Source organism: Hippoglossus hippoglossus, chromosome 17 (genome assembly GCF_009819705.1).
Source record: "Hippoglossus hippoglossus isolate fHipHip1 chromosome 17, fHipHip1.pri, whole genome shotgun sequence".
Lineage (NCBI taxonomy): Eukaryota > Metazoa > Chordata > Actinopteri > Pleuronectiformes > Pleuronectidae > Hippoglossus > Hippoglossus hippoglossus.
In genome coordinates this window covers 6,738,689-6,765,264 of record NC_047167.1, presented here as the reverse complement: position 1 = coordinate 6,765,264, position 26,576 = coordinate 6,738,689, and the positions used below count along the sequence as shown (strand labels likewise).

The 26,576-nt window shown below is 41.2% G+C and overlaps 5 protein-coding genes across 6 annotated transcripts; 1 reads left to right on the top strand and 4 right to left on the bottom strand.

Moving 5' to 3' along the window:
* Nucleotides 1-2,262: 2,262 nt before the first annotated feature.
* LOC117778739 (C-X-C chemokine receptor type 4-like) lies at nucleotides 2,263-4,074 on the bottom strand. The gene is made up of 4 exons (XM_034614506.1): nucleotides 3,940-4,074; nucleotides 3,612-3,820; nucleotides 3,203-3,486; nucleotides 2,263-3,092 (listed from the first exon to the last, which is right to left on the bottom strand). The coding sequence occupies exons 1-4, from the start codon at nucleotides 3,952-3,954 to the stop codon at nucleotides 2,497-2,499; spliced, it is 1,104 nt and encodes a 367-aa protein (XP_034470397.1). The 5' UTR covers nucleotides 3,955-4,074; the 3' UTR covers nucleotides 2,263-2,496.
* A 3,589-nt stretch (nucleotides 4,075-7,663) lies between these two features.
* On the bottom strand, nucleotides 7,664-12,834 carry si:ch211-227n13.3. 2 transcript variants are annotated; one of them, XM_034614891.1, is made up of 6 exons: nucleotides 11,943-12,834; nucleotides 10,686-10,774; nucleotides 10,059-10,534; nucleotides 9,334-9,409; nucleotides 8,623-8,739; nucleotides 7,664-8,519 (listed from the first exon to the last, which is right to left on the bottom strand). In XM_034614891.1, the coding sequence occupies exons 2-6, from the start codon at nucleotides 10,772-10,774 to the stop codon at nucleotides 8,111-8,113; spliced, it is 1,167 nt and encodes a 388-aa protein (XP_034470782.1). In that variant the 5' UTR covers nucleotides 11,943-12,834; the 3' UTR covers nucleotides 7,664-8,110. The 2 variants fall into 2 exon arrangements, with proteins under 2 accessions (XP_034470782.1, XP_034470783.1); XM_034614892.1 differs by lacking the exon at nucleotides 10,686-10,774 and having other exon boundaries at nucleotides 7,736-8,519; nucleotides 11,943-12,140.
* LOC117778959 (UDP-glucuronosyltransferase 1-1-like) lies at nucleotides 12,799-17,680 on the top strand. The gene is made up of 9 exons (XM_034614890.1): nucleotides 12,799-13,315; nucleotides 13,732-13,795; nucleotides 14,093-14,241; nucleotides 15,345-15,472; nucleotides 15,657-15,750; nucleotides 16,591-16,716; nucleotides 16,804-16,891; nucleotides 16,980-17,199; nucleotides 17,316-17,680. The coding sequence occupies exons 1-9, from the start codon at nucleotides 12,809-12,811 to the stop codon at nucleotides 17,584-17,586; spliced, it is 1,647 nt and encodes a 548-aa protein (XP_034470781.1). The 5' UTR covers nucleotides 12,799-12,808; the 3' UTR covers nucleotides 17,587-17,680.
* On the bottom strand, nucleotides 17,638-21,332 carry ndufb3 (NADH:ubiquinone oxidoreductase subunit B3). Its single transcript, XM_034614893.1, has 3 exons — nucleotides 21,213-21,332; nucleotides 17,970-18,098; nucleotides 17,638-17,874 (listed from the first exon to the last, which is right to left on the bottom strand). The coding sequence occupies exons 2-3, from the start codon at nucleotides 18,095-18,097 to the stop codon at nucleotides 17,724-17,726; spliced, it is 279 nt and encodes a 92-aa protein (XP_034470784.1). The 5' UTR covers nucleotide 18,098; nucleotides 21,213-21,332; the 3' UTR covers nucleotides 17,638-17,723.
* Nucleotides 21,333-22,270: 938 nt separating this feature from the next.
* Nucleotides 22,271-25,828, bottom strand: pecr (peroxisomal trans-2-enoyl-CoA reductase). Its single transcript, XM_034614889.1, has 8 exons — nucleotides 25,647-25,828; nucleotides 24,581-24,714; nucleotides 24,297-24,462; nucleotides 24,134-24,215; nucleotides 23,947-24,043; nucleotides 23,743-23,853; nucleotides 22,858-22,969; nucleotides 22,271-22,758 (listed from the first exon to the last, which is right to left on the bottom strand). The coding sequence occupies exons 1-8, from the start codon at nucleotides 25,756-25,758 to the stop codon at nucleotides 22,676-22,678; spliced, it is 897 nt and encodes a 298-aa protein (XP_034470780.1). The 5' UTR covers nucleotides 25,759-25,828; the 3' UTR covers nucleotides 22,271-22,675.
* Between the last annotated feature and the right edge of the window lie 748 nt (nucleotides 25,829-26,576).

The following is a 26,576-nucleotide window of genomic DNA, read 5'->3' as shown; positions in this document are numbered from 1 at the left end:
TTGACACACAATCCCTCGCTCACACACACACACACACACACACACACACACACTCACACACACACACACACACACACACACACAGACAGACAGACACACACACACACACACACACACACACACACACACACACACACACACACACACACACACACACACGCGCACACACACACACACACACATACACACACAAAAGTGTGTGTGTGTGAGTGTTAGTCACACACACCTGGTTATCACACGCCACATTTTCATTTGGCACAGTTTCATTTCTCAGACAGATTTTAGTATGTTCATCCTCTGGATCAGTGGATTCAGGTGGCAGACGGCTGAGTGGTTATGAATGTGATCTGATGCACTTTTCCCATAAAACCTGCCCCTGTGAGTCGCCACCTCTGCCCCAGGATACATCAAACATTAATTAAAACACTAGTTTTTCAAAGGAAAAGATTATTTCAGGACTTGGCAGAGGCTAACAGCTGTCGCCTGACGATGAAACCCTGACTATTCTAGGTGGAAACGTCTGGTTTTTAATGAAATATCTACATAGGTGTATAGAGGCCCATTTCCAGCAACTATCACTCCAGTGTTCTAATGCTACATTGTGTTTGCTAATCGCCTTAGAAGACTAATGGATGATTAGAAAACCCTTGAAAACCCTTGTGCAATTATGTTAGCACAGCTGAAAACTGTTTTGCTGGTGAGAGAAGCTATAAAACTGGCCTTCCTTTGAGCTAGTTGAGTATCTGGAGCATCACATTTGTGGGTTCGATTATACTCTCAAAATGGCCAGAAAAAGAGAACTTTCATGTGAAACTCGCCAGTCTGTTCTTGTTCTTAGAAATGAAGGCTATTCCATGCGAGAAATTGCGAAGAAACTGAAAATTTCCTACAACGGTGTGTACTACTCCCTTCAGAGAACAGCACAAACGGGTTCTAACCAGAGTAGAAAGAGAAGTGGGAGGCCCCGGTGCACAACTCAGCAGAAGACAAGTATATTAGAGTCTCTAGTTTGAGAATAGACGCCTCACAGGTCCTCAACTGGCAGCTTCTTTAAATGGTACCCGCAAAACGCCAGTGTCAACGTCTACAGTGAAGAGGCGACTCCGGGATGCTGGCCTTCTAGGCAGAGTGGCAAAGAAAAAGCCATATCTGAGACTGGCCAATAAAAAGAAAAGATTGATATGGGCAAAAGAACACAGACATTGGACAGAGGAAGATTGGAAAAAAGTGTTATGGACAGACGAATCAAAGTTTGAGGTGTTTGGATCACACAGAAGAACATTTGTGAGACGCAGAACAGGTGAAAAGATGCTGGAAGAGTGCCTGACGCCATCTGTCAAGCATGGTGGAGGTAATGTGATGGTCTGGGGCTGCTTTGGTGCTGGTAAAGTGGGAGATTTGTACAAGGTAAAAGGGATTTTAAATAAGGAAGGCTCTCACTCCATTTTGCAACGCCATGCCATACCCTGTGGACAGCGCTTGATTGGAGCCAATTTCCTCCTACAACAGGACAATGACCCAAAGCACACCTCCAAATTATGCAAGAACTATTTAGGGAAGAAGCAGGCAGCTGGTATGCTGTCTGTAATGGAGTGGCCAGCGCAGTCACCAGATCTCAACCCCATTGAGCTGTTGTGGGAGCAGCTTGACCGTATGGTACGCAAGAAGTGCCCATCAAGCCAATCCAACTTGTGGGAGGTGCTTCAGGAAGCGTGGGGTGAAATTTCTACAGATTACCTCAACAAATCAACAGCTAGAATGCCAAAGGTCTGCAATGCTGCAATTGCTGCAAATGGAGCATTCTGTGACGAAAGCAAAGTTTGAAGAACAAAATTAATATTTCAAATAAAAATCATTATTTCTAACCTTGTCAATGTCTTGACTATATTTTCTATTCATTTTGCAACTCATTTGATAAATAAAAGTGTGAGTTTTCATGGAAAACACGAAATGTTTCTGGGTGACCCCAAACTTTTGAACGGTAGTGTATATCTATATTTATATATAGATACATATATATCTATATATACATATACAGACCTTTATAGGCAGGTATGGTGGACAAAATGAATATGAGTAAAAAATTATATATATATTCAAAATAGTATCCAATATATGACTGTAAAATGGTATTTATTTAGGTATATGAATAGGTGAATTTCACAATTAAAAGTATACAAGTTTTAAGAGGAAGTTAGAAAGTAGGAAGTAAGAAATGTAGTTCATAATGAAAGCCATCTCACAAATATGTATTGTTTTTCTATTTTATTACAAACATGTATAAAATAGTACAAACTGAGAACATTTTGAAAACACTATTTACAAGAGAAAACACCACGATGAGGGAGAGGACGAGTCATGAGCCAGCAGACTGTATGCTCCTTACTTTCTCAGATACTTTGTGTAAACTTTCTCATGCACACACACACACACACACACACACACACACACATACAGTATATACAGGACACACACACTCAACAGCACAAATCAACACTAGCTGGAATGTAAACTGGATGACTCAGATTCAGTGGTCGTAGAGGCCCCAGGTCTTCTTCGTGGTAAAATCTTCAAACTGGACGCGCGGCTCAGTGTGAGGGCTCTGCGGGCTGAACTCTTGAACCCGGCCCCCAGGAAAGCGTAAAGCAGTGGGTTCAGGCAGCAGTGTGCGAAGGCCATGGGCTCAGCCACTGCCAACCACACGCCTAGAACAGCCTCCAGCCTGCAGCTGCGTGGCAGGACCTCCAGGCGCAGCAGAGCGTCCACAGAGATGCCCAGTCCGTAGGGCAGCCAACACACAAAGAAGCAGAGCACCAATGCGATGGTGGTCCTGACCGCTCGTCGCTTCTGCCTCTGGCCCCCCAGCGGACCCCGGGTCAGCCTGGTGACGATGACACAGTAACACACCAGCAGGACCAGGCCAGGGATGATCAGGCCGACTAGGACCAGCTGGAGGTGGAACACTGCAACCCAGAGAGGAGCGTTGTCTACTGGGTAGAAGCGCTGGCACAGAGTGGCCCCCTCTCCTCCCTCCTGAGTCCTGGCAAAAATCAAGTCCGGCACTGCTAGCAGGCCAGCAGGCAACCAGGCACCTGAGGGAGGAAGACATGAAAATACATGAGGGACTGTGGGATGAGAGGACATGAGAAGACACGAGAGGAGGAGATGTAAGATACGATGTATAAAACATTTGGACACTCACCTACAAAGACCAGTCTGTGAGCCAGCAGCTGCCTCAGCCCACCAGTGTTGGTGTCTGTGGCGCGGACGACTGCCATGTAGCGGTCCAGGCTGATGAACGCCAGGATGAGCACGCTGCCGTACAGGTTGACTGTGTAAATAACATGCACGCCGATGCAGGTGGCCTCCCCGAAGCGCCAGTCAGCCAGGGCTGAGTCCACGGCCCAGAACGGCAGCGCCAGAACAAACAGGAGGTCTGCGGCTGAGAGGTGGAGGCGATACCGGTCTGTGAGGCTGCATTTTGACCTGTGTATAAAACACAAGAGCACAAATCCGTCAGTCCATTCCCAACCTTTCAAGGCCACAAATATACCAAGAAATTCACAGAGGACAAAGGTCATCGCCCACCAACCCTCCACCCATCCTCTCACCTGCGTTGGCAGCCCAGCACGACGACCACCAGGCCGTTCCCAGTGATGCCCAGGATGAAGATCAGAGCGTAGACCACGGGCAGGAAAACCCGCTGAAGATCAGTGGTCATCACGTGTTCCACCTCGCAGGGCTCCTCCAGATCCACACCGAGCTCTCCAGAACCAGAACCTGAGCCTGTGTCATTTAAGTCGTAGTTGAGGAAGATATGCTGGAGACAGAAAGATGGATGATGAGGATTGAGGGAACAAAGGGAAGGGAAGGGATGGGTGGACAAATTGCATCCTAAACACAGATTTGTGTGTTTAGATAAAAGTTTGCGAGCCTTACCTCATAGTACGACATGATGGAGACAGTCCTTCTCCTTTCTCAGCTGAGCGGAGTTGAGCCAGACTCGTGTCCAGAGGCGTTTTATAGCTGTGTTCATGCTCCTCCCCTAAACACTCCAGCACATCTGTGTTCCTGCTGAAACGTTTTTCCTGTTTTCGAGGTGTCAGGTGCTGATAGTGGTTCTATCACAGGATACCCACTGTTTGTGTGTGTGTGTGTGTGTGTGCTCTGCTTGAATTGTTTTGGCCCTGAGACCTTTGCTTTGTGATAATCAGGACCTATTGGCAAAAGAAAAGCATGATGATGAGAATCAAACATTGTGTAATGTGTGTGTGTCTCCAATCTCCATGCTCTGATGAATCAGGACAAGAAGCAGCTCTCAGCAGAGTGTGAACACACTTGTTGTGTTTGCGTCACTGTCTTATATGATTCCAGCAGGCGAGTACTGTGGGCATGAACACTGTCTTTCACTGGCAACGGACCATTAGTGTGTGTTTGTGTGAGTGTTCAGAGCTTCACCTCTGTCTCGTTTCAACACCGATGTCATCAACATCCCTCTGAAGTCTGTACCATAATCCTAACACTGTAATAATTATAGACTTATACGAAGTTTAACTAAGAATTACTAAAATAACCGATTGAAAAATATATATATATATAATATGTTTATTTGTTTAGCACCTTTCCAAAAAACAAAGTGCGTCACAAAGAGGACAAATAATAAAAAGAATATTAAAAGTAAAATATACAAAACAAAATAATACAATGTCATGTAAAATCTGTAATTTCAAGTAAGTAATCAAGTTATCCTAACATCTGTGTAATATAAGTTACACACGTGAACAGTAGTAAAGCTAATTCAGTTTCATGTTATGAGAAACATTGACTATAAAATCTTCATTGCAGATAAACCAGGTAGGATGAAAACAACGTCCAGCGCGCAAACAGTAAAAAGTGACCGTGTATTGTAGAACTGTTTGAGGAGAAGTCACTAATGACAAGGAATAATTCTGAAGAATCCCCAGAGCATCAACTCAGGACAGAACATTCCAAACAGGCAGATTTAGAACAGGCGCTGACCTGGTCATACAAAGTCTAAAATTAAAGACAACAGATAAAATGATGTTACATCAAAACTGAAAAAGAAAAGGATAAAAGAAACATACAAAAATATAGCTAAAAAAGGTTAAAATTAAATTAACAATAGATAAAAAAAGTTATCACTTGTTTTTCTGTTTTTCAACACACTATCGAGACAGTCCATCTATCACGTTCCATCTCAAAATTGTTTCCTGCTTTCACATTTACAGTTTCCACTTCACATTAAATCAACAAATGCCCCTTTGAGATGGAACATGATGAGCGTACACATTAAAAGATATGACGTATTTATTTCATCAGTTCATTTCAATTTCAATCTGAACTGAAAGGTGTCCAATGTCAGGTTTTGCTCACATTGGACACCCCCCCCCCCCCCCCCCCCCCCCCCCCCCCCTCCCACGTCCCTCAGAGTATAGGCAGTATAGATAAAGGATGGACGATGGATTATAAATCAATGCATTCATTGATTAGAATTAAACTCTATGTGTGTAATGCTGAATCAGTCAGCAGACACGTTTCCTAGTTTGGAAGTTCTAACTCTAAATCCCCATCCATACTCTCACAATACACTAATCCCACAAGTAAACAGCCCCTTATCTCTTACTCCTTTTCCCCACCCTTCCTCCTCATTCACTGGAATCAGCACCAAGATCTCAGAAATAACATTAGTTTGTAAAGCTCCTCAAATCCCCAACACTAACTGGTGTTATAAAAACGAGCCATACCTGCTTTATCCTCTGCAAAATCCTCCAGATATAGTTTGGTTAAAGGTACTTGTGAATAAATAAGTTTTCAAATTGGTTTTAAAGCTCTAATGGATGGAGCATGGAGCATTTGGCTTCAGTTTGCTGCATAGTGATGTAGATGTAGCAGAACCAGGTCCACACTGGCTCACTGGGACACCACATGATGGCTAATGTTACTAATCACTCCCCTGGTCTTTCCTGCAGACAGGTGGAGATGTGTGTTAATGGGGAACAGGTCTGAGTCACTGCACTGCTGACGACTGCACTGACTTATAGCAACAGCAACACTGTGCGTGTGTGTGCTGTGGAAGTGTTCTGTGTATTTGCGCTTGGCATTGTGTGGAAGCACAACGAGCGCTAATGGAAGCCAGAACAATTCTATCTATGTTAACATACTCTTGGATAACAAGGTGATTGTGATTGTGAAGAGAAATAGCGCCACCATGTGGACTTTTAGAGGTTGAGTCTGGTTTCCACAAGTCCAAAACCTGCAGCTCATCAATGTATAGAATTAAGTCACATCTAGTGGTGATGTTGCATGTTGCAGCTGAATACCCCTCAACTCACCCTCCCCTTCCAAACATGACAGAGAAACTGTGGTAGCCTTCAGTTTGGGTTACTGTAAAAAAAACATGGCGGCCTCCGTAGAGAAGACCCGCTCCAGATGTAAATAAAAAAGTATTTCAATATAAAGGATTCATTCTAGGGTAAAGAAAACAACGATTTGTCAAATTTAGATAATAACACATTAGTGAAAACATCACTAGGATTATTTTATATTCAATTTCTGCCAATAGATCCCTGTCACCTAAATCTTACACACTGGACCTTTAAATGTACTTGGTAATTAGTGTTTGGGCAGAATGTACAGTGCCACAATCCCACACCACTTTCTAACTGAACAAAGCAGGTACCACATTTAAATATCTAGATTTCGGCTTCTGTGAATGTTCCCAGAGCCGTTTACATGTTAACGTTTTATTACAAATTGTAATTTTTTTTACAAATTAAAACTGCTGTTTTCTTTGAGCACTGCGTTGTGGGGGAAAAAAAGGAAGTTCATCCATCATCACTCTGAGAAAAACAAGTGTTTATTAGTCTGCAGACAGTTTGTTCTGGTTGAACTTTTTAGTCACTTTTTCTGTGTGGAAACAACAAACAAAAACCCTGCTCATAAAGATTGTAATGGGCAGTTTACAGTTCACACTAAGATTTATAGAATATCAAAGTAGTTCAACTTCAAATTTATAAAACATAACTAAGGAATGTGATTGAGGCTTGATATTTTACAGTTTAACAAAAACTTTATTATAAATAAATATAAATAAAAAGAAAACACAAATACAACCACATATAAATAACCTGAATTAAGAAAATAAACATTATTGTTTATGTAAAATGTAAACATAAATGTGCATCTTTTCTGCATTGTTTATTCTGTTGAACAAAACTTTTCATATCAGTAAACACAGATACCGATATCTGAGAAAGATCGGCTTTATTATCGGCCGACAGAAATCTCTGGCCCCGTACACACCCAGTAAACCACACTATATTCTTTTAGCAGTGTGAACACAAATCCGTCCTGGGCCACATATGAGGACCTCCTACTCAGCTGACGTCCTCTGAGCCGCTGCATTTTCACTACAAATCAAACTTATTTTTTCTCTTCTCGCTGATTTGACACTGATCAACACATGATGATCGATATGTTTATTAAATTGGTGTATGTGCTCGTGCCGACACACATACGCGTTTGCACTTCTATCTTAGTGAGGACACTCATTGACATAATATATTCATTAGCCCTGTACCCTAACCTTATATTTAAACTAAATGCCTTACCCTAACCCTTACCTTAACCCTAAAACCAAGTCTTAACCCTCAAACAGCACATTGAAAAAGTGAGCACCAGTCAAAATGTCCTCACTCTGTAGGGTCTATGCTTAAAATGGTCCTCACAAAGATAGAAGTACAGGAACACACACACGGTGACATCGCACATATGGCTGACCCTGGCTCAAAACAACATTGTTTGGTCTTAACTAACACAAATGACGTTCGTGTGAATTTGTATGTAGAGTGGGGAAGTGAGATCCGATCACAAGTGGTCACGGGAGACACATTCAGGTTTCAGGACTTCAGATGTGAACTTAGCGCTGGCCACTTGTGATCGGATCTCTCAGGACGGATGTTAATACCAGGTGTGTACGGGGCCACTGAAAACCTACAGAGCAACACAAGAACAAGCTACATCAGCACTTGAACACTGTAGCTGTTTAAAACCTTTAAAGAGAAGTTTAAAACAAAGCGGAGTCACCTCGCTAACATTTTTCTCTGACGATCATGCTGCTGTTGCCGCGCAGCTGGGAAAGCAGTTTTCCGAATCCACTCTTCTTTGGTGTTTTCTTCTCAGGGGGAAGATCCTTCATCTTGAGGGTTTCCAGATGGACCGTGCAGGGAGTCACCTCAACAGTCGTGTGTTTGTCCGCTTGATTGTCGCCTTTTCGATCGTCACATCTCTCAAAAGCTGGACTGCTGCTGAGACTGCTGGTTGGCTGAGGGCTGCTGCCACGAGTGCAGCTTCTACTGAGGTGCTGGCGGGGACTGTTGCTGTGGAGACGTCGTTGCTTAGCAGGGCGAGAACCCTGAGAGTCACCTCTTGCCCTCTTCCTCCTAATCTTCCTCTTCCTCCCCTTCTTCGCTGGCACTCTGACACAGCACCGAAGGTTCCTGGAACAAACACACACCAACAGGAAAGTCATTTCTGATGTTAACAGACTGACCTGCTTTGATACTGTAGAAAATGTGCATTAAATGTGAACAGAAGCCTCACCTCTGTAGGAAAGTGTGCGGTCGCGAGCAGGCTGATGACTCCGTCTCATACATCTCACTGCGCTTCACACCTGAATTGAGTCTTTTCTTAACCACCTTCACATGGGTCAAAAGCTTCCTGACAACACAGAGAGGCAGCACGTGAATTACCCTGGTTGTTGACGTGCCACTGGAAACCAGCAATTGTAAGTTCAGACCTGGGATTGACATCCGTCCTGAGAGATCTACGTTCGTCTTTTCACACCTGGCATTAAAATGTGTCCTGAATGGGTCTCCTGTGAACACTTGTGATCGGATCTCACTTCACCACTCTTATACGTCATTTGTGACAATGTGTGTGATTGTGTTGCCAAAAGCGAGCGAGAGAAGGAGAGTGACGAGGGGCTGAATAAACGATGTGTAGCTCTGGTATGAAGAAAGATTTTACCGATTTAACGAAAGCATTGGTCATTATGTGATGATCATTGTTGATATTGTGACCGCGAACCCAACAGATGTATGGACTTTGAGAAGGATAAAAAAAAAATGCTTGTTTCATAGTGAAACTGTAGCAGAAGAAGTAATGAGTAGTTGGTCATTCATTTGTGACCAGATCTCAGGACGCATTTGGGAGCGTTCACACCTGCACTCAGCCACGGACCGCTTGTGATCGGATCACACGACGGATGCTAGTACCAGGTCTGAGTGGGGACACATACTCAGGATGTCTTACCCTCGTGCATTGGGCAGCCTTCTGGGTCTCCACTGTTTGATCAGTACCCAGTGGTCACATGTCAGAGAGTTGGGATCTGAAGAAAAAAACACAAAGATAAACATGTTAAAATCCATCTGTGCACTGAATACAGACCAGTAAAATATGTGCCCTAATATTTTTTTATATTTCATACTTATTTTCTCAGGCAGCTACTTTGAGGGGTAGTTCACACAAAATGAAAAAGTGTTATTTATAACTAAGGCTGAGTTATGTGGAGACTTTGACCACCGCAAATGAGAGCCATTGTTCTGTCCAGGCAAATAATATGACATGCCAAATAAACCACAATACAACTATGTTATCATCCATCCATCCATTATCATAGAGAGACATCAACCCTCTCACATTCACAAAATGAAATGAAACAAAATGAATTTAGTCTCCAATTTACCTAACACCAATCCACAAGTCGTTGGACTGTGGGAGGAAGCTGGAGTACCGGCAGAGAACCCACGCCAACACGGGTAGAAAATGCAAACACCACACAGAAAGACCCCAGCTGAACCAGGAACCTACTTGTTGTGAGGCGACGGCGACAAACCACTGCACCACCTCACTATGCTATCTTATTCAATATACTGTCTTAACAATATTCTTTCCTGTGTACTTGCTGTGGCAGTGACCAAAGTTCCCTTCACAGACATTTCCATCTTGTTTCCTATACAAGAAGTGAATTGACTCACCATCGTCTAAGAGTTTGTCTTTGATTGGTGTTTTCATCTTCTCTGCTCTCTGGTAGAGCTTCTGACACGCTGAGCACAAGCTCTGTAAAGAACTCCATCTCTTGAGGTTGGTGGGACAAAAGGTGGAGGGACCAGAGGCGATGCTGCTGCTGACAGAGACGCAGTCTTCATCTGACTCGTCCACTGCTTTATCAGCGACCTCCACAGACTTTCCCTCAACCTCCTCAGCCAGAGATTTGGCATCATTCGTGTCATTGATGATGTCAATGAGGTCCCGGTTGCTCAACTTATTTGTATTAACTGCGCCGTCGCCAGCTTCAGTCTTCTTCTGCCTCTTCTTCCCCCTCAACTTGCGCTGGATGTCTTCCTCGTTAGGACTGGGACTTCTCTGAGGGCTCTTCTTGGAGGCCTTTTTTATTCTGGAGGAGCGTGTGGTATACATGGACTCTTCCCACTTTAGACAATACTCAAACGACCTGTGACAGAGAGAAAAAGTGACAATCTGTATTAACACACCAGTAAAGTGCTGTGCATTTCTATGTGATCATAAACATCATACATTATATACATCGTAATTCACTGGAGTCATAGGCTGATTTGCTTTATTTAGTTTCATGTGGGTCGTACCTGTAATATTCTACTCTTATAGACAATGAATGAATGAGCGACTCCAAGTCATCTGCCTCAGATTCACTGTCAGACGCAGGCCTGCTCATCTGAAGACAACAAACCACTTTCATAACAGATTACAAATACAGCACCGTATTAAAAATATGATCTTGTTTCTGTTAGATGTCACTTGTGAAGTGCTTAAATGTTGTCAATAAGACACAACCTCTCAACATGTGGGTTATGCTGCAGCAGAGAGATCTGTGGGCACACAGCAGACCACATGTGGCAGCTACATTGTACTTTAGCTTTGAGCTCCAGCCACCAAGCAGAATTATGCTCCAACACATCCTGTTCTCCAGGCAGCGGTGAAGGAGGCACTACAACTTTTTACACAAGTAAAAGTAAAGAATAGATAGACAAAAAGGAACCTCTGACAATTCTAGACTGGAAATGAGAAGGCTAAATCAATGTTTGTGCTACCCGCTACCGAAACTAGAGATTATGCCGTCAAGTGAGTCAAAAGATTTGGTGTATTAGCTTAGTGTATTTAATAAAAAAAAGAAGTTTACATAGGAGATCTATGTAAGGGGCTTACATAGAAAAAAAATCCAGGGCAATACAAATATTTCCCTGAGTATTTGGTCAGTTAAACCTAAACCCAGATTGTATTAACTGGAAAGGTAGATTTCAGGTTTTCTAGGATGCATCTGTCTACTACATCTTTAAAACAGAGTCTCCACCTCTTCTGAACCATTTAAGATGTTTCTTCATCAGTGATGCTGCTGCTGCAGGAGGAGGCGGGCTCAAACTGATTGGATCCATGGACCTATTCACCTCCAGTTACTAATTACTTTCAAAAATATAAAAAACTTAAGTTACTCAATGCAATGTGAAAAACTGTAGTGGAGTAGAAAGTTAAGATATTACTGACGATGATCCAGGTTTTACAAACACTGGACTCAAAACTTCCCACAGTTACTACAGTAACTATTACTACCACCACTACCACCACTACTACTACTACTACTATTACTACTATTACTACTACTGCTACTGGTGTTGAGTAGCTCACGTTAGCATCCCGGCTAAACTAGCAAGACTAAGATCCAGAATAAACAATAATCGGACTGGTTGCTGATCTTCACTGAAACTCGGTTTACTGGGATTTTAAAACGGACTTCGTGTCGTTCACAGTTTACGTAACTTTTACCGGTTCAAACCAATCTGAAAGTATAAATCAGTTCAAAGTATGTTGAGTATGTGTTTACATACTGTTTCCTGTAGAAAGCTCGCGGGGCTCAGCCTCGGTTTTATTCTTCCACAACAACTTTCCTGAATGTGCGCGCGCTGCGGATCAGAATTCTTCTTTTACTGCTCTGCCGCGGGGAGTGAGCGGCACGCTACCGCCCCCAGCTGGACAAGCGTCCGAATTGCAAGAACCGAACATACAAAACATGATTCATTTTGCAACTTTACTTCTTTAATGTTTGATCCAAAACTTTTTTTCTTAACAACTTTATTAAAAAAGTATATACATTAAGACAATTACGATTTGAGATTTTAATACAAGTTGGACATTGGCAAATTAAAAGGAGATTTTACTTAAATTAATTGAGATTAGACCAACTGGTGTATTGTTCATTTATCACCACATGTTTTATACAGATATCTGTGAAGATTCTCAGACACCCAGTTCAAGGTATCTTCAGGAGTTGTACATTTTAAAGCTCTGTGAATGTAAATGACAGCACCCTTCGATCATGGCTGCAATTTGCATACAGGCTGATCCCCTCTCCAATGTAACTCTTCACGAATTTGCGTGCCATCATTTTGCAGGGGCCATGCAACAATCTCTGCAGCAGGCTCACAGTATTCCAGAATACTAATACAACTCACAACACTGCAGCAAACTTTGAGACTGGACTCCGGTTGATTGACAAACAAGGACTTTGGACACCTCAAGCTGACAGGAATTTCAACAATCCAGGGCCAGACACAAGAAGTTCAGCGGAGGGATCAGGTTACAAGAACAACTAAAGCACAGCTTAGGGCTTGTTTTCTTGACGTGTTTTTTCTCTCACTTTCTGCCACTTCTGTGTTGGACACAGTGAGGTGTTTGGACACACGATACGAGAACAATGTGGAAAGCAGCAGCGTTAATGTTCGTGCTGCTACACACAGATATGCAGGTGATTGGTGATTTGGATAAGACTGAGACAGAAACGTCTAAGCTAGAGAACCAGCAGCAGACAGACGGCATTTTTCCAAGTCATGCTGCCTCCTCTGCATACTCGGGTAAGCTGCTAGTTGTGCCCATGGATGGGAGCCACTGGGTGACCATGAAGGCCATTTCCCAAGAAATGGGTCGCCGTGGACACCGGGTCACCGTGGTGATACCAGAGGTCAGCATACGGTTGGGTCCGGGGAAACACTACGACACTGTGACTCATCCCGTTCCCTACGACAAGGCTCACATTGATTCTGTGTTGTCCATGAACAAAGACATGATGCAACAATCTTCACAGCCTTTCATGGAGAAGATGGAGAAACGATTCTCAAAATTACAGATACTGATAGAATTGTTCCACACCACAGCAGAAAGTCTACTGTTCAATGCCAGCCTCATCTCACATCTGGCACAGCAGGTGAGTGCAAATGCAGTGGCCGAACACAACCTCTGGATCGACAGTTAAATCCAGTAAAACAATGTTTACTGCACAAATTCAGCATTTATTAGGATTCTGTCTGGGCTACCACTCTGGAACTACTTGCTGCATCAGATTGCATTATAATGTAGGTGATTATGTTACTGAGAAGAAACCCTGTATCTACTTACTAATTCCACAAACATCTGTCTATATGTGGAACACATATCTCGCAAACCATTCATATTATCGACTTCACAATTTTGTATTGTAAATTGCCTGAGAAAGTTCAGTGCTGAGTTTCGTGAGATTTAGACACACAATGCCTCCCTTCTGCTGTATGAGTTTGAGATGATTATGAGAACTGAGATGCAATAAAAAACATTCACCCATCATCCTGTCCCCTCACTCTGCAGGGCTTCGATGCCGTGTTGACAGACCCGATGATCCCCACAGGCGCACTGATTGCTCGGAAACTTGGTGAGTTCTGACCCACTTGCATTATCTCTGTGCTCGTACATTACTGTATTTTCTTAGTACTTTATTGTGTATCATTTACTTAGGGAGTGTGTACAGTTTTTAGTACATTTTATGTTTATTACATTCTATTTTGAGTTATTTTAATTCTTCGTATCTGTTTTATTGCTACTTTGCTCTGTGTGCAATGCCCTGGACATGTCCTTGACAACACAATCATTTCCCAATTTGGGATTAATAAAGTGCATACCTATCTACATCTGCATGTTTGGTCCCCTCTAATCGCTGAATCGTTTTCAGGTATCCCCACTGTTAATCTACTGAGAGGAATGCCATGTTCCTTGGATATAAAATCTGCTGGCTGCCCCGCCCCACCCTCATATGTGCCACGCTTTTTTACTGGATTCACCGATACAATGAACTTCAAGCAGAGAGTTGTCAACACTTTGGTGAGCATGTGTAGGCAGATTCACAAATATATCTGAACCGTGGCACATCTCGCTGAGTCATTGTTGTGACGTCCCTATCTGTCGCCTCATAGTCCTCTCAGTGATATTCTGAACCTTCCTCCAGGTGTTATCTACAGTTTCTAGCTTCCGTACTCAACCTTGGACCCCATGCAGGGGTGGGGCCAGGGGGGCACTGGCCCCTGCTGAAATTTGCCCCTGAAATGCATCTGTCCTGTCAGTATTCATTTAGTCACTTACTAACAGTACTACAATAAATAAGACAATTTATAGAGACTTTTTATTTCCCAAGCTTTTTTGTGGAAACACAATGTGCTACAATGATAAATATATTTTTAATGGTGTGGCTGTAAATCAAAGCTATAGAGCTAACAGTAAACAAGGAATGACTTAAATGTGGACCTCACTGAATTGGGAGCCGTACAGGGATGTTGGACATATAATTGACCCCTCTGTGTAAATTGTGGCCCTTTATGGCCCCTGAATTAATCTGCCACTGCTCTATTGCATACAGCAATAGAGAAAAGAGGACTTAGTATTTGAACTAAGATAAGATAAGATAAGACAAAATAAGATAAGACTATTAATCCTGAAGGAAAATCCTGTGCCATCTTGCACATGTGCCTCAATAATGCAAACAATCACTTTTATCTAACATCCTGCTCTGGTGCAACATTCTGCCAATATTGTTTATTAATAATCAATACGTAGAATGAGCCTTTGTGTAGAAGATAGGATAAAGTAAAAGTAATAGTAAGTAAACATGCACAGAAATATTTGTGGTGGATTTAGATAATCTTCCTCCGATTTTACTCCATGTGCTGTCATCCTGGGCCAGAGATAGGCTCGACTAATGTACCACTATCAAACTGCCCTGGGTTAATTCAATGGGTTTCAATGGGTTTGTTTCAAGCAGCAGAAGCTCTTGGTGTCAGTGATGGCCCAGTTAAACTTGGACTGATTAACTGCATGTCTCACATTTATGAAAGCTCAGCACTGTAAAAGTTTAACTCAAATAACTGAACTCCTCTGTCAAGCATCAACACCTTACTTTGTGCATGTGTTTATGGTCCTGACGCCTGCAGGTAGCTTTGTTGGAGCCGCTGTTCTGCCGACTGCTGTACTGGCGTTTTGACAAAATAGCCTATGAGTTCCTAGGAGAGGAGGTGGGCATCGCTGAGGTGCTGTCAGACTCTGATATCTGGCTGATGAGGTAACATGGGTTTTTTATTGATATGTGGGAGATGAACACACAACAACCTGATAGTCACATATAACACAAAACAGGGAACTTTTACTACTGCTCTACTTTCCTTGTGAACGTTCATGCCACTGAATGTCAAATAGATCTCAGACTCATATTCAGATACATTTTCTCACAATGTGTTCAAATATAGGTTGGACTTCACACTGGAGTTCCCACGTCCTCTCATGCCAAATGTAGTTCTAGTTGGTGGCATCAACTGCAATGTGAGAGATCCTCTCCCTGAGGTAAGATCCCCTGTGTTTCTGGTTTGGACAAATAGATACATTTATATATAAATATCCTAAATACTACAAATATATATAAAATTTGCTAACAGGTCTATTTTTAAATATTGCCAGTTGAGAAACACAACAGTGAGAATAATTGCAAGTATAATTGCATGTATATAAATAATAATTTAATATATATATTAATTAAATTTAAATGTACATAAAATTGTATAAATATCCATTATAAAATATTTACAAATGCAATTTTGTAATGTACTGATAGTTTTTTGAAAAGTGCTATATAAATACATTTTATTATTATTTTTACGATTATTATTACTCAAATTAATCTGCAAGTCTTAAGTTTTAACCATTTAAAAAAAGTTATCTGAAATTTCTTTAGATGAATTTCTCTCTGTTACTTCAAGATTATAATTTATATTAACATTAATGTACCATATTTAAGCAATGCTTAAATGTGATCATGCAGTTGGAAAATTTAATTAACCATTTACAAAACCGTTTTCAGGCCTCACCCAATATTTTCTTTCATTTTAAATAACAGAGAATCTGTAAAATAATTTTATTTTTGGCACAATAAACATATAATTAAAAAATATTATAAAAAAGTATTGCTCTGTGGATATCCTTTAAAGTTTTGCCCTGTTTTTTAAATTTTTATTATTGGCATGTCAATTAACATTTTATTATGTGAATTTATGCTCATTTTAATTTGACAAAACTTAAAAACGTTAAAGTGCATTTTAACAATGTTTAGGAAAACATAATTTTTTTCACAAGAGTGAAAGTTGTGTGTGGGTTTAATGAGTTCCTTTGTTTTGGTTTTTTTTGCAGCATTTGGAGTCCTGGGTGTCAGGGGAGCACGGGTTTGTGGTGTTCACTCTGGGCACCATGATATCAGATTTCCCAGAAGAAACTGTGTCTATCTTCTTAGAGGCTTTCAGGCAGATTCCACAAAAAGTGAATAAATGCATACGAACATATACAGTAATTGAACACGCATCTTATCTCATTGAAAGAAAAATAATTGACAGCTTCTTTTGACAGGTGATATGGAGATATACAGGTCAGGTTCCTGACAACGTCCCAGAAAACGTGAAGATAATGAGCTGGGTGCCTCAGAATGATCTGCTCGGTCAGTGAATGCGTCACATATCAAATAACTTCAGACATCTTCCAGTGTTTTGCCGATTCGACTAACCTTGTGCATGTTTTTATGTTAGCACATTCTGGAGCCCGGGCTTTCATCACGCACGCTGGGTCACACGGTGTCTTCGAGGGACTGTGTCACGCTGTTCCCATGGTGATGCTGCCGATAAGCGGGGACCAACCTGACAACGCTAAGAGAATGGCGAGCAGGGGAGTGGGAGTCGAGGTGGATATTTTTTCTATCACTACAGAAATCCTGCTTCAGGCACTGAATGAGGTCATAAATGACATCAGGTGAGGGGTCAGAAGGCCGCTGTCGCCATGTGGTTGCCAGTTTTTCGGTCTCCTTTTAACTGTTTTATTTCAGTGTTGTGATCTTAAACTCACCTGTTTCATGTGTATGTGTCCAGGTATAGAGAAAACATACAGAAGCTGTCAGCTCTCCATAAAGACCGGCCGACTGAGCCTCTCGACCTGGCGGTGTACTGGACAGAATATGTGATGCGGCACAAAGGGGCGAAACATCTTAAATCAGTCGGCCAGAAGCTCAACTGGATCCAGTACTTCTGCCTGGATGTGATATTGCTCCTAGCTACTGTAGCTCTAGTTTTAGGAATACTGACGGCAAAATGCATGAAACTGTGCTACCGGAAACTGAGCAGGAAAACAAAACTGGACTAAATGTTCACGGTTTAAAGGTGGGAGAGTGTGTAAGAAGAATAAGTGAAGTCATGTGGTGACCAAATAGACATTTAATAAAGAAAACAGAATATTATCCCACTCCAGTATGGTCAGGTTTTGAGGGACTACGATGAGCATTAGTGTCCACCCTTCTTTGGTGGGAACAGGGCGTACTCTACAGCCAGAGCCACGGTAAAGGCAGCGAAGCCCCACTTGAATCCTTTCAGCAGCACGTCTGAAAAGGTCACAGCACGAGCGAAGCCGCCAGAGTATCTCCACGCCTCATTACTGCAGAGAGAGGGGAGAACGACGGGGAGCAGTGTCAGGAATCGTACTGGGTACACGACAATGTCAAGTATACCTCATGCAAGTAAAGTGCTGACCGTGACCAAGGGTCCTTGAGGCCCCTGGCTGCCAGCCTCTGGTTTGTGAACTCCAGGGGTGTTCCGTCCGCCTTCCACTGCCGCCAATCTGGCATGGGCATTTTGCTGGGGCCGTGGTCACCTCCCATTCTGAAACACACAGAACGGCAATTTGTCAGTGGTTTTAGTGTTTTAATTAAAATCAGCCCTTGGATTTTCATTTTGTGCTTTTCATGTTATCTTTTCAAATGTTTGAATGACTTCATGCAACCAGAAAATACAATGGAGACATTAAAATGTTGGTAGGAAAAAGCTAAGTGAAGCTCTGGAATGACCTGCTTCAGTGTATGAATTTGATCTGATATAATGTCAAGTTATAGTAGTGAACTACAACTATACGTCCACCAACAGTTCCTTTATGAAACTACATTTAAATTCACTGGATCCAGATTTTTATTTGGATGATCTGCACCAAATTGAACACAGTCATAAATATCAGTCACCGAAACATGCCTGATTTGTTTTCATCAAAATCCATGAATTATTAACTGAGAAATCAAAGAAAATTTGAAAAACGCTTTATCTCACAATGTTAAAAACAGTGAACCCCCAATAAATTTGCCCCCTGATCCGGATCTGCATGAAATTGTAATGTGTTCTTCTCTGACCCATCCTTCCACAAAGTTTTGTGGGAATCAACCTATTTGTTTTTGTGTAATCCTGCTAAATAACAGATAGACAAACAAAGGCAGACAAAAACATAACCTCCTTGGCAAAGGTAATAACACACAAACTATTGTATTGTTCTTGTCTTGGATATTGGATACATATTTTCAATGTAGGTTGGAAAAAGAATGTGAACCTGTCGGCTAGTAACATCATATATACCCATAACCAAGTCAGGAGTTTGAAACCACATTGAAAAACACTCAAGACATCTTGGGTTTGTACTTCATAATAGTTATGAACTGATGAGAACCATGCCTCATGAAAACAGACCTCAGAAGACTTACAGTTGTAGATTTGCATTAAACTGGAGACTTGCAGTTATCTCAAAGAGTTTAGATAATTATCTTTACACACTCTGACAAACTGTAAACAGAGAGGATTTAGTTCCTCTGCCCAGAAGTGGGAGTACTCATAAGAGGGCTCCACAGACCAACCCCAGTGCTCAGTGAGGTCAAATGAAGCACATAATAGCAGCTAAATGATACAAATGAATCATTGGAGCTGGTGATAATGTCTGCAAATAGTCTACCATCCATAAATCATTGACCTGGCACAGAGACCATGGTAGGTACATCATGGCACCACCACCAAGGCACCTTGACAAACAACACACAACAAAACGATTGGGAAAATCTTCTGTGGACTCGGGAGGAGGACAGGGCACTGCAGACCAACATAAACACATCATCTCCAATGTGAAGTGTGAAGTAAGGAGCGTCATGACTCCAGGGTTTTTTTGCTTCCTCAGCCACCACAGCTTGACATCATTGAGAGGAAAATTATACTTGCATGCACTGGTGTTGATGTGTTGTAAATAAAAACACTTGACCTCCGCAGTAGAGTTTATACGTTACGTCCTGCTTCTGCCTGCTGCACCACCCCTCACCTGAATGCTCAGGAGATTTCTGTTTTGTTGTGGACACGTTTGAGCAGAGAATCTCCTGCTGCTTTCTTTAAAAAATTGTATTGTAATAATGCATAATGATGTCAACATATTGTAACATTATTGGTAACAAATGTTTATGCATTACTAATATATAAGGTCTATATATTGTTAAGATTATGATGTATATTGTCCTATAGGATGCAGAGATACTCAAGAACATTTTCTGACTTCTTCATGACCTCGCTTATCATATAAAGGGAATCATTTTTTCATCAATATCAGCTTGAGAATTTAGACTATCTCCATGGCTCTGGAAAATGTGTATTTTGGATCATATATTTGTTGACCTTTGACCGATAATGATTTGAATCCAAAAGTTAATCATTTGGAGATACCCTCCCAAGTAATAATGCCAACAAGTTTGGCAAAAGTCCATCCATGCTTTGTTGAGTTATTTTCTCTTAACACACGTGTACACATGTGCAGGAAGGACAGAAAACTAAACAAAAATTAAATATAACTTCCAAACTCAAGGTGACACTCCCTGTAAAAACAGACATGTAAAAAAAAGAGGTGGGGGGTTAAATGTTCTGGTCAGTTTGTAAAAATGCTGCAAGGACCTGTGACTCATCTATTTAAAGCTGATGAGGAGTCAATGGAAAAGAAAATTGGATATTTTTTATATCTTGGCCTGTAGCTGTATTAGTCTCATGCCTGACTATTAAATAAAATTGGTTAAGTAGTTCATTTATCTGAGCAAGACTTAACTTCAGGTGGATGCTAAAACCTGGATGTGCATGTAATAATGCTGGTTATTTAAACATTAATATTGCCTCAAATGTTCCAGTTTTATATGAAAAAAAGTCCAGTCGTGGTCTTACGGTAAAAAGACAAACGTTGAAAGTTTAATTACACTTATTATGGATGTTTGATTTTATTTCCAAACAAGCAAATAAAAAGTAGAATGAAATGGAACATTATATATATATGTGTGTGTGTGTGTGTGATTTTTAGGAAAATTAGAGGCATAGTTGGCTCCTTTTTCATTATGGCGCTCATAACCTGATCATATTAAATATTATATATTAAAAATCCTTGAGAGGTGAACAGATATTTCACTTCCACCTCTTTCATGGTGACCCCCACTATCTGTATGTCAAGTTTCAGAGGATTTAAGAAATTGAAAGGGTGTAGTTGGCTCCATTTTGATCATTTCAATCATAACCTGCTCATATTAAATATTAATTTTAAATAAAAGCCTCGGGAGGTGACCCTCACTGTCTGTATGAGCAAACTTGACATGCAGACACTGGGGGTCGTCCCTGATCATCTGACACAAAGCTAACGTTATCAATTCTGAGACCAATCCCTGTCATTGATTTCTCAGGTAAAGTGCCGAATAAAGTAAATGATCATTTCATACATCGTGAAATCAAATGGTGATAACTTGAATTTGTGTGGCGGAGGCGAACGTCGTTAGCTGGACAGCATTACGCTAGTTAGCTACGATCTTTCGCTTCTTGAATACAACGGTTCCCCCGACACTTAGTTCACGTACTTCTTCGTGTGAACAGATGTTGTATCAGCCAGTGTGACAGGGTGAAGCAGATGACATGATGAAATCAGATTTATGAAGAAAACACACGAACCTGAGCGGTTTGTTGTGACCTCTGCTGCTGGACTAAACGTTGCGACAGATAGCAACAATTTACGAGAGTGCTACGGCAGAGCGCCAGGACCAAAATACCAACGCGTTTTTTTCCGCAGAGCCGGTCCATTGATTTTCAGAAATTCTGCGGTTTCTCCATATAATATAAAATATTATACAATTATGGTTTCGACATTTTCCTTTATTGCTGTTGCAATATCAGTTTGATGATTTCTGGAAATTATAAGGCAGAAGCTGTTTGAGCATTACAAAATAAAACAAAATATTAATAACACACATTTATCATTAATGGTATCCAAGATGTTACCAACATGCAGGATCCCACGAGATAACTCAAAATGTTTCACTATTGATGCTAGAAATCACACTCTTTCACAAACGTCTTTGTAGGATTTTTAGGAATGTACCTTCCTGTTTGCCTTCAGCTGAACTAAAATGTTTTCTAAAGTCTCTAAATAAAAGTGTTTTTGCATAACTGCTAAAGCAGCTGATTTGAGTGCAGCCCTGCAATAAAAGGCACTTTGGTAAATGCTGAGATGCAACAGACGATAATGATATGAATATTTAGTCTAAACAGACACTGTGTAAATTACAGTCATGATAATAAGAGAAGGTGAAATGTGAAACAATAACAGAAATTCTACAGGCTCTGCTCTTCCATAAATTCCATAAATCTTCTGGTTTTCTGTTTTAAAAGTAATTTGCATCCAATGGGCATTTTGTGTTAAAAATATATTGTTTATTATTTTACTTAATTGTGTTTTTTTATTTTAATGACAAAGAATTTTACATTTGCATCATCCCCTTCAAATTAAAATACAAAAGAAAAACAGCATAACATGTCATGATGTTGTGCAAAGATGTGTTTGGTAACAAGTTACATAAAGATTGTGTGATTTTACATCATAACTGCATGTCATAGACATTCAGTGTAAGGCTTCTGTTTTCCATACATGACTGAACCTTTCCTGATGGAACATTAAGAAATCCAAAATCAACCAAAGACAAATAAAAAAACTGCATCAAACAAAAATGATCTTGATTTCAACATTGTACAGCTCTTATTATTGAAACTGTCTCAGTGACACTAAATCACTAAAAATAAACCAAAGTTTTGCTATTTTTCAAAATTATTTACAAATATTACATTCTTGTTCGTGTCTGTTGTGTTGTTTGTTTGCGAAGCACTTTGCAACAATTTAGCAATTGTTTTAAACAGCAGTATGTTTACTTACAAAATTACAAAGTTATTTGAGAAAGAAAATTGCTCTTCATAATTTATGTCACACACCATTAGACAAGAAACAATTAACTAATGTTGCTACAAAATTTCAAACAATTATGTACACAACTGTAATAATCAAAATAACTGTCTTACACTCAACATCCATGATGCCTATTGGCTAATTGTGCCATAATGTATTAGGTTCAGACTGCATCACATCACAGTTTGCTTTGTGGGTGGAGCAGGTCGTTCAGAGCATCCAGGTTCTCCCCCTCTGGGGCTTCAGGCCATGAACTATGGTCTGGAGACAAACACACAAGAAGTTAGAACATACTGCAAATATGCATTCATACTGAAAAGTGTAGACGAATGGATGTGTGTATCTTAAAAGTGTTCATACTGGGTATCTCCCATGTGGAGTGGTACAGACTCTGTCCTGCATCAACCCTCAGAGTGGCTCCAGAGATGTAGGAGGCGGCGGGAGAGAGCAGGAAACACACAGCTGATGAGATCTGCAGGGAAACACAGTGAGGAAATTACATGGCCAGACAACAGCTATTGCAGTGTGGTGTTTTTAATAAGCAGTGTCAGCCATGATTACACTGATAACTAGTGCAGAGCCTGTTCTAAACCTGCCTACCGTTTCAAAACATTAGTACTTGAGTACCGTGCTGCGAACGGATCGGGTCCAGTCTACATCCAGGACATGGTCAAACGTTACACCCCAGCCCGTTCACTCCGCTCTGCATCTGCCAATCGGCTTGTTGCTCCCTCACTGCGAGCTAACCACTCATCTAAATCATGACTGTTTGCTGTCCTGGCTCCTAAATGGTGGAATGAGCTCCCCATTGACATCAGGACAGCAGAAAGTTTACACATCTTCCGCAGCAAACTAAAAACACACCTCTTCCGACTATACCTTGAATAACATTTTAAACTAACAATTTAGTAGCACTTAAATGGCACTTACTTATAGCACTTTTTAGTTTGGCTTTTTTGAAGAAATTGTACTTTCTTGATTCTTGTTGTTATGGGCTTGTACCCTCATGGTTGAATGCACTTATTGTAAGTCGCTTTGGATAAAAGCGTCAGCTAAATGTAATGTAATGCCTGTTTGGAATGAGCTGTTTGTTTAGTCTGTGGTAACGCAGGTTGCAGCTTTCTTTCTGAAACCGATAAAGTGATCTGCAGTGGCAGGTAAAGACCTCTCTCAGACAGAGAGACAGACCGACAGATAGATAACATTACTAAGTTGCAGTTGTTGTGTCATTCAGTGGTAACACACCTCTTCTGGTACTCCCAGTCTCTTCGCAGGGCTATATGGAACAGACATCTTGAAAAGACTTGGTCCAAGCTCCTTGTAGTTCTCCATTGCAGTTTTGGAAAAGATTGTACCCTGCAACCAGACAAATGCACAGGCTTGAAATTGACACAAAATCAAAGGAAAACTCCAAAACTGATTCTGCACCGACTCATGACCGGTACGTACAGGTGCCACAGCGTTGACTCTGACCCCTGCTTGAGACCACTCGATGGCCAGACTCTTGGTTAGATTATCCACCGCTGCCCTCGCGGCTCCTGTGTGGCTGCACAGGAAAGAGGTGTTACAGGAGAAGAGGAAAAGAGTGTGCGAGTTTGTATGTTTGTGTGTGAATCTGGAGGGAGGTGGTGCTTACGCCATGCCTGGGAATCCCTTCCACATGTCAGCGATGATGTTGACAATCACACCTCCGTGCTGTTTCATCCATGCGGTGTAGACTGTGTGGAGAGGACGGCAACACAGTCACAAGTGAAGAACTTCAAAACACACTAACTTGGTGTTCGCTGCCTGCAGCTCACCCTCCTTGCAGCAGTGGAAGGTTCCAGTCAGGTTGGTGTCTATCACCGCCTTCCAGCCTTTGGAGGACATGTGCTCTGCTGGGCTGCTGAACTGACCTCCGCCATTGTTCACCAGATAGTCTATTCGGCCAAACTGCTTCAGCACCGAGGACATGAGAGCCTTCACCTGCAGCACACGGAGTGAAATAAAGAGATTATTCCTCACAACCAGGTGATCACGCACTGGCACCATCAACATATGAAGTGGTTTCTGAGGCGGTGTGTATGGGTGGAGGGAGGCTCACCTCGTCCTCGCTGCGGATGTTGCACGTTACAGGGGTGACACGTGCAGGGCTGGAGGGAGGGATTTTTTGTCTCATCTCCTGAGCTGCCACCTCCAGCCTCTCTGCCTTTCTGCTGGAGATCACCACACTGCAGCCTGAGGTGAAAAACGTAGTCAGTTTGTCTTGAAGAGCAGCTGCTGATCATAAGGATGGGTTGTGATTACCCAGAGGAAAAATTTGCGGCTCACAATTGTCTCCTCTTTGACTCATAACAAATGTATCATCTTCTTTTTGGAACATTACTAAATTCTGATCTGTTTCTCCTAAATCTCCCTTAGGTGAAATAAGGAGCAAAGAGATTAAAGATAAAAAAACAAGACAAAAGTTCATGACCAGGAGTTCTTCTGCTGTGCTCATTGGTTTCTCTGAGTTTTCTTTTGGTTTGAGTTTTATCACTAAGACAAATGTCAGATATTTTGTAGGCTCATGTGTATATATATATATATATTAGCTGATGGAGATAGAAACAGGATCATTTCAAATGTTAAACTGAGTCAAGAGGAAGGCTATTTGTCAGGAGTTGAATTTAAGAATTATGAGAAAATAATCTAAATCTCATATTGATCTTTAATTGACCTCTGGGACAAATAGGAGATCGTATTCTGGAGTGAAGCCACCACAGTCTCTTTGAATAACTGCTCCTGCTACTTTTCATGTGGATGACAGAAGACATCCCAGTGGATTTTTTTATCATCTCAGATCATCATGTGAAAATGATCTTTATCCAGCAATAACAATGGTGGAGTACATGTGTGATTAACAATCTTTGACCATACTAAGATTTGTCTGTTATGCTGACAGGTGCAGTCAATGTTTCCATCGTACTCACATATAACTCACAGCAGTTTTACTATATTCTGTGCCTCCGCCGGATTTAAACAGTGCCACCGGTGTCGGGGCGTCAACACCAAGTGTCTTCTAAGTGTGTCGAAGTTCACTTGACTGTTGCTGACAGTCTGACAGATGCTGTTCACTTCAACAATAACAACACAGGAAGATGACCGAGCCCCGTGCACGCTCCACTCACCCAGCTCCAGCAGCTCAGCAGAAATAGCTTTACCGATACCGGTGCCTCCTCCCGTTACTATTGCGACTTTGTTGTTAAACAAGCCCGGTCTGAAAACACTGGAGGCCGCCATACTTGTTTCTGACACTGCTGAGGAAGAGTGAGCCTGGCTGCAGAGCTCCACTGTGAGGCCGCTTCCGGTGCAGGCTCCGGACCGGAAATCTACGCAAAAAATACCAAATAAAATCGAGCAAATACTTCCGGTCAACGATTTGTTGGTTGAATAATAATTACTCAGTCTTATTAGTAAATAAATATTCGAAATATAATTTATTTCTTTTGTCAAAATAAGACATTAATTCCGTCCAGCAACATAAATTTGTGAAAAACATAGACCTCATTAATTGAACAATCGGAAATTAAGTCTGTTTTTCTCAAATTTACGTCTCATTCATGATTCCCCTTTTGAAGAATAATATATTTTAGGATTTAATTGCAATCAGCTTCATTCAATATGAAAAACTGACAACTGTGGGTATTTCATATGACACAATAAGCTGATGTGGCTACTTCAACTGTAACCAGCAGGAATGGTTAAGTTAAAACCACATTATTCAAATAATCTCCCGCTTATTGTCATGGTTCTTAACATCTTATATTTAGGCCTATTTATCATGATATATACAGCAAGCCCCTCTGTTGTGCCACGAAAGTAGAAAGTACCAAGATCTAAATTTACCATCTACTATACTTTGCTGCAACTTTAGCAACTCATTTAACTTTTAGACTGTAAATAGTTGGTTTAAACTTATGTATATTGCTCGACTTGTGATTGTTTATCATTTGGCTTCCCTTGTGCATTTTTATTTTATACACTTATTCTTTCCCAACATTGATTTCACATTTGGTTTTAACTACCTGTGCTATTTCTTACCTTGTGCTGCTGAAAGA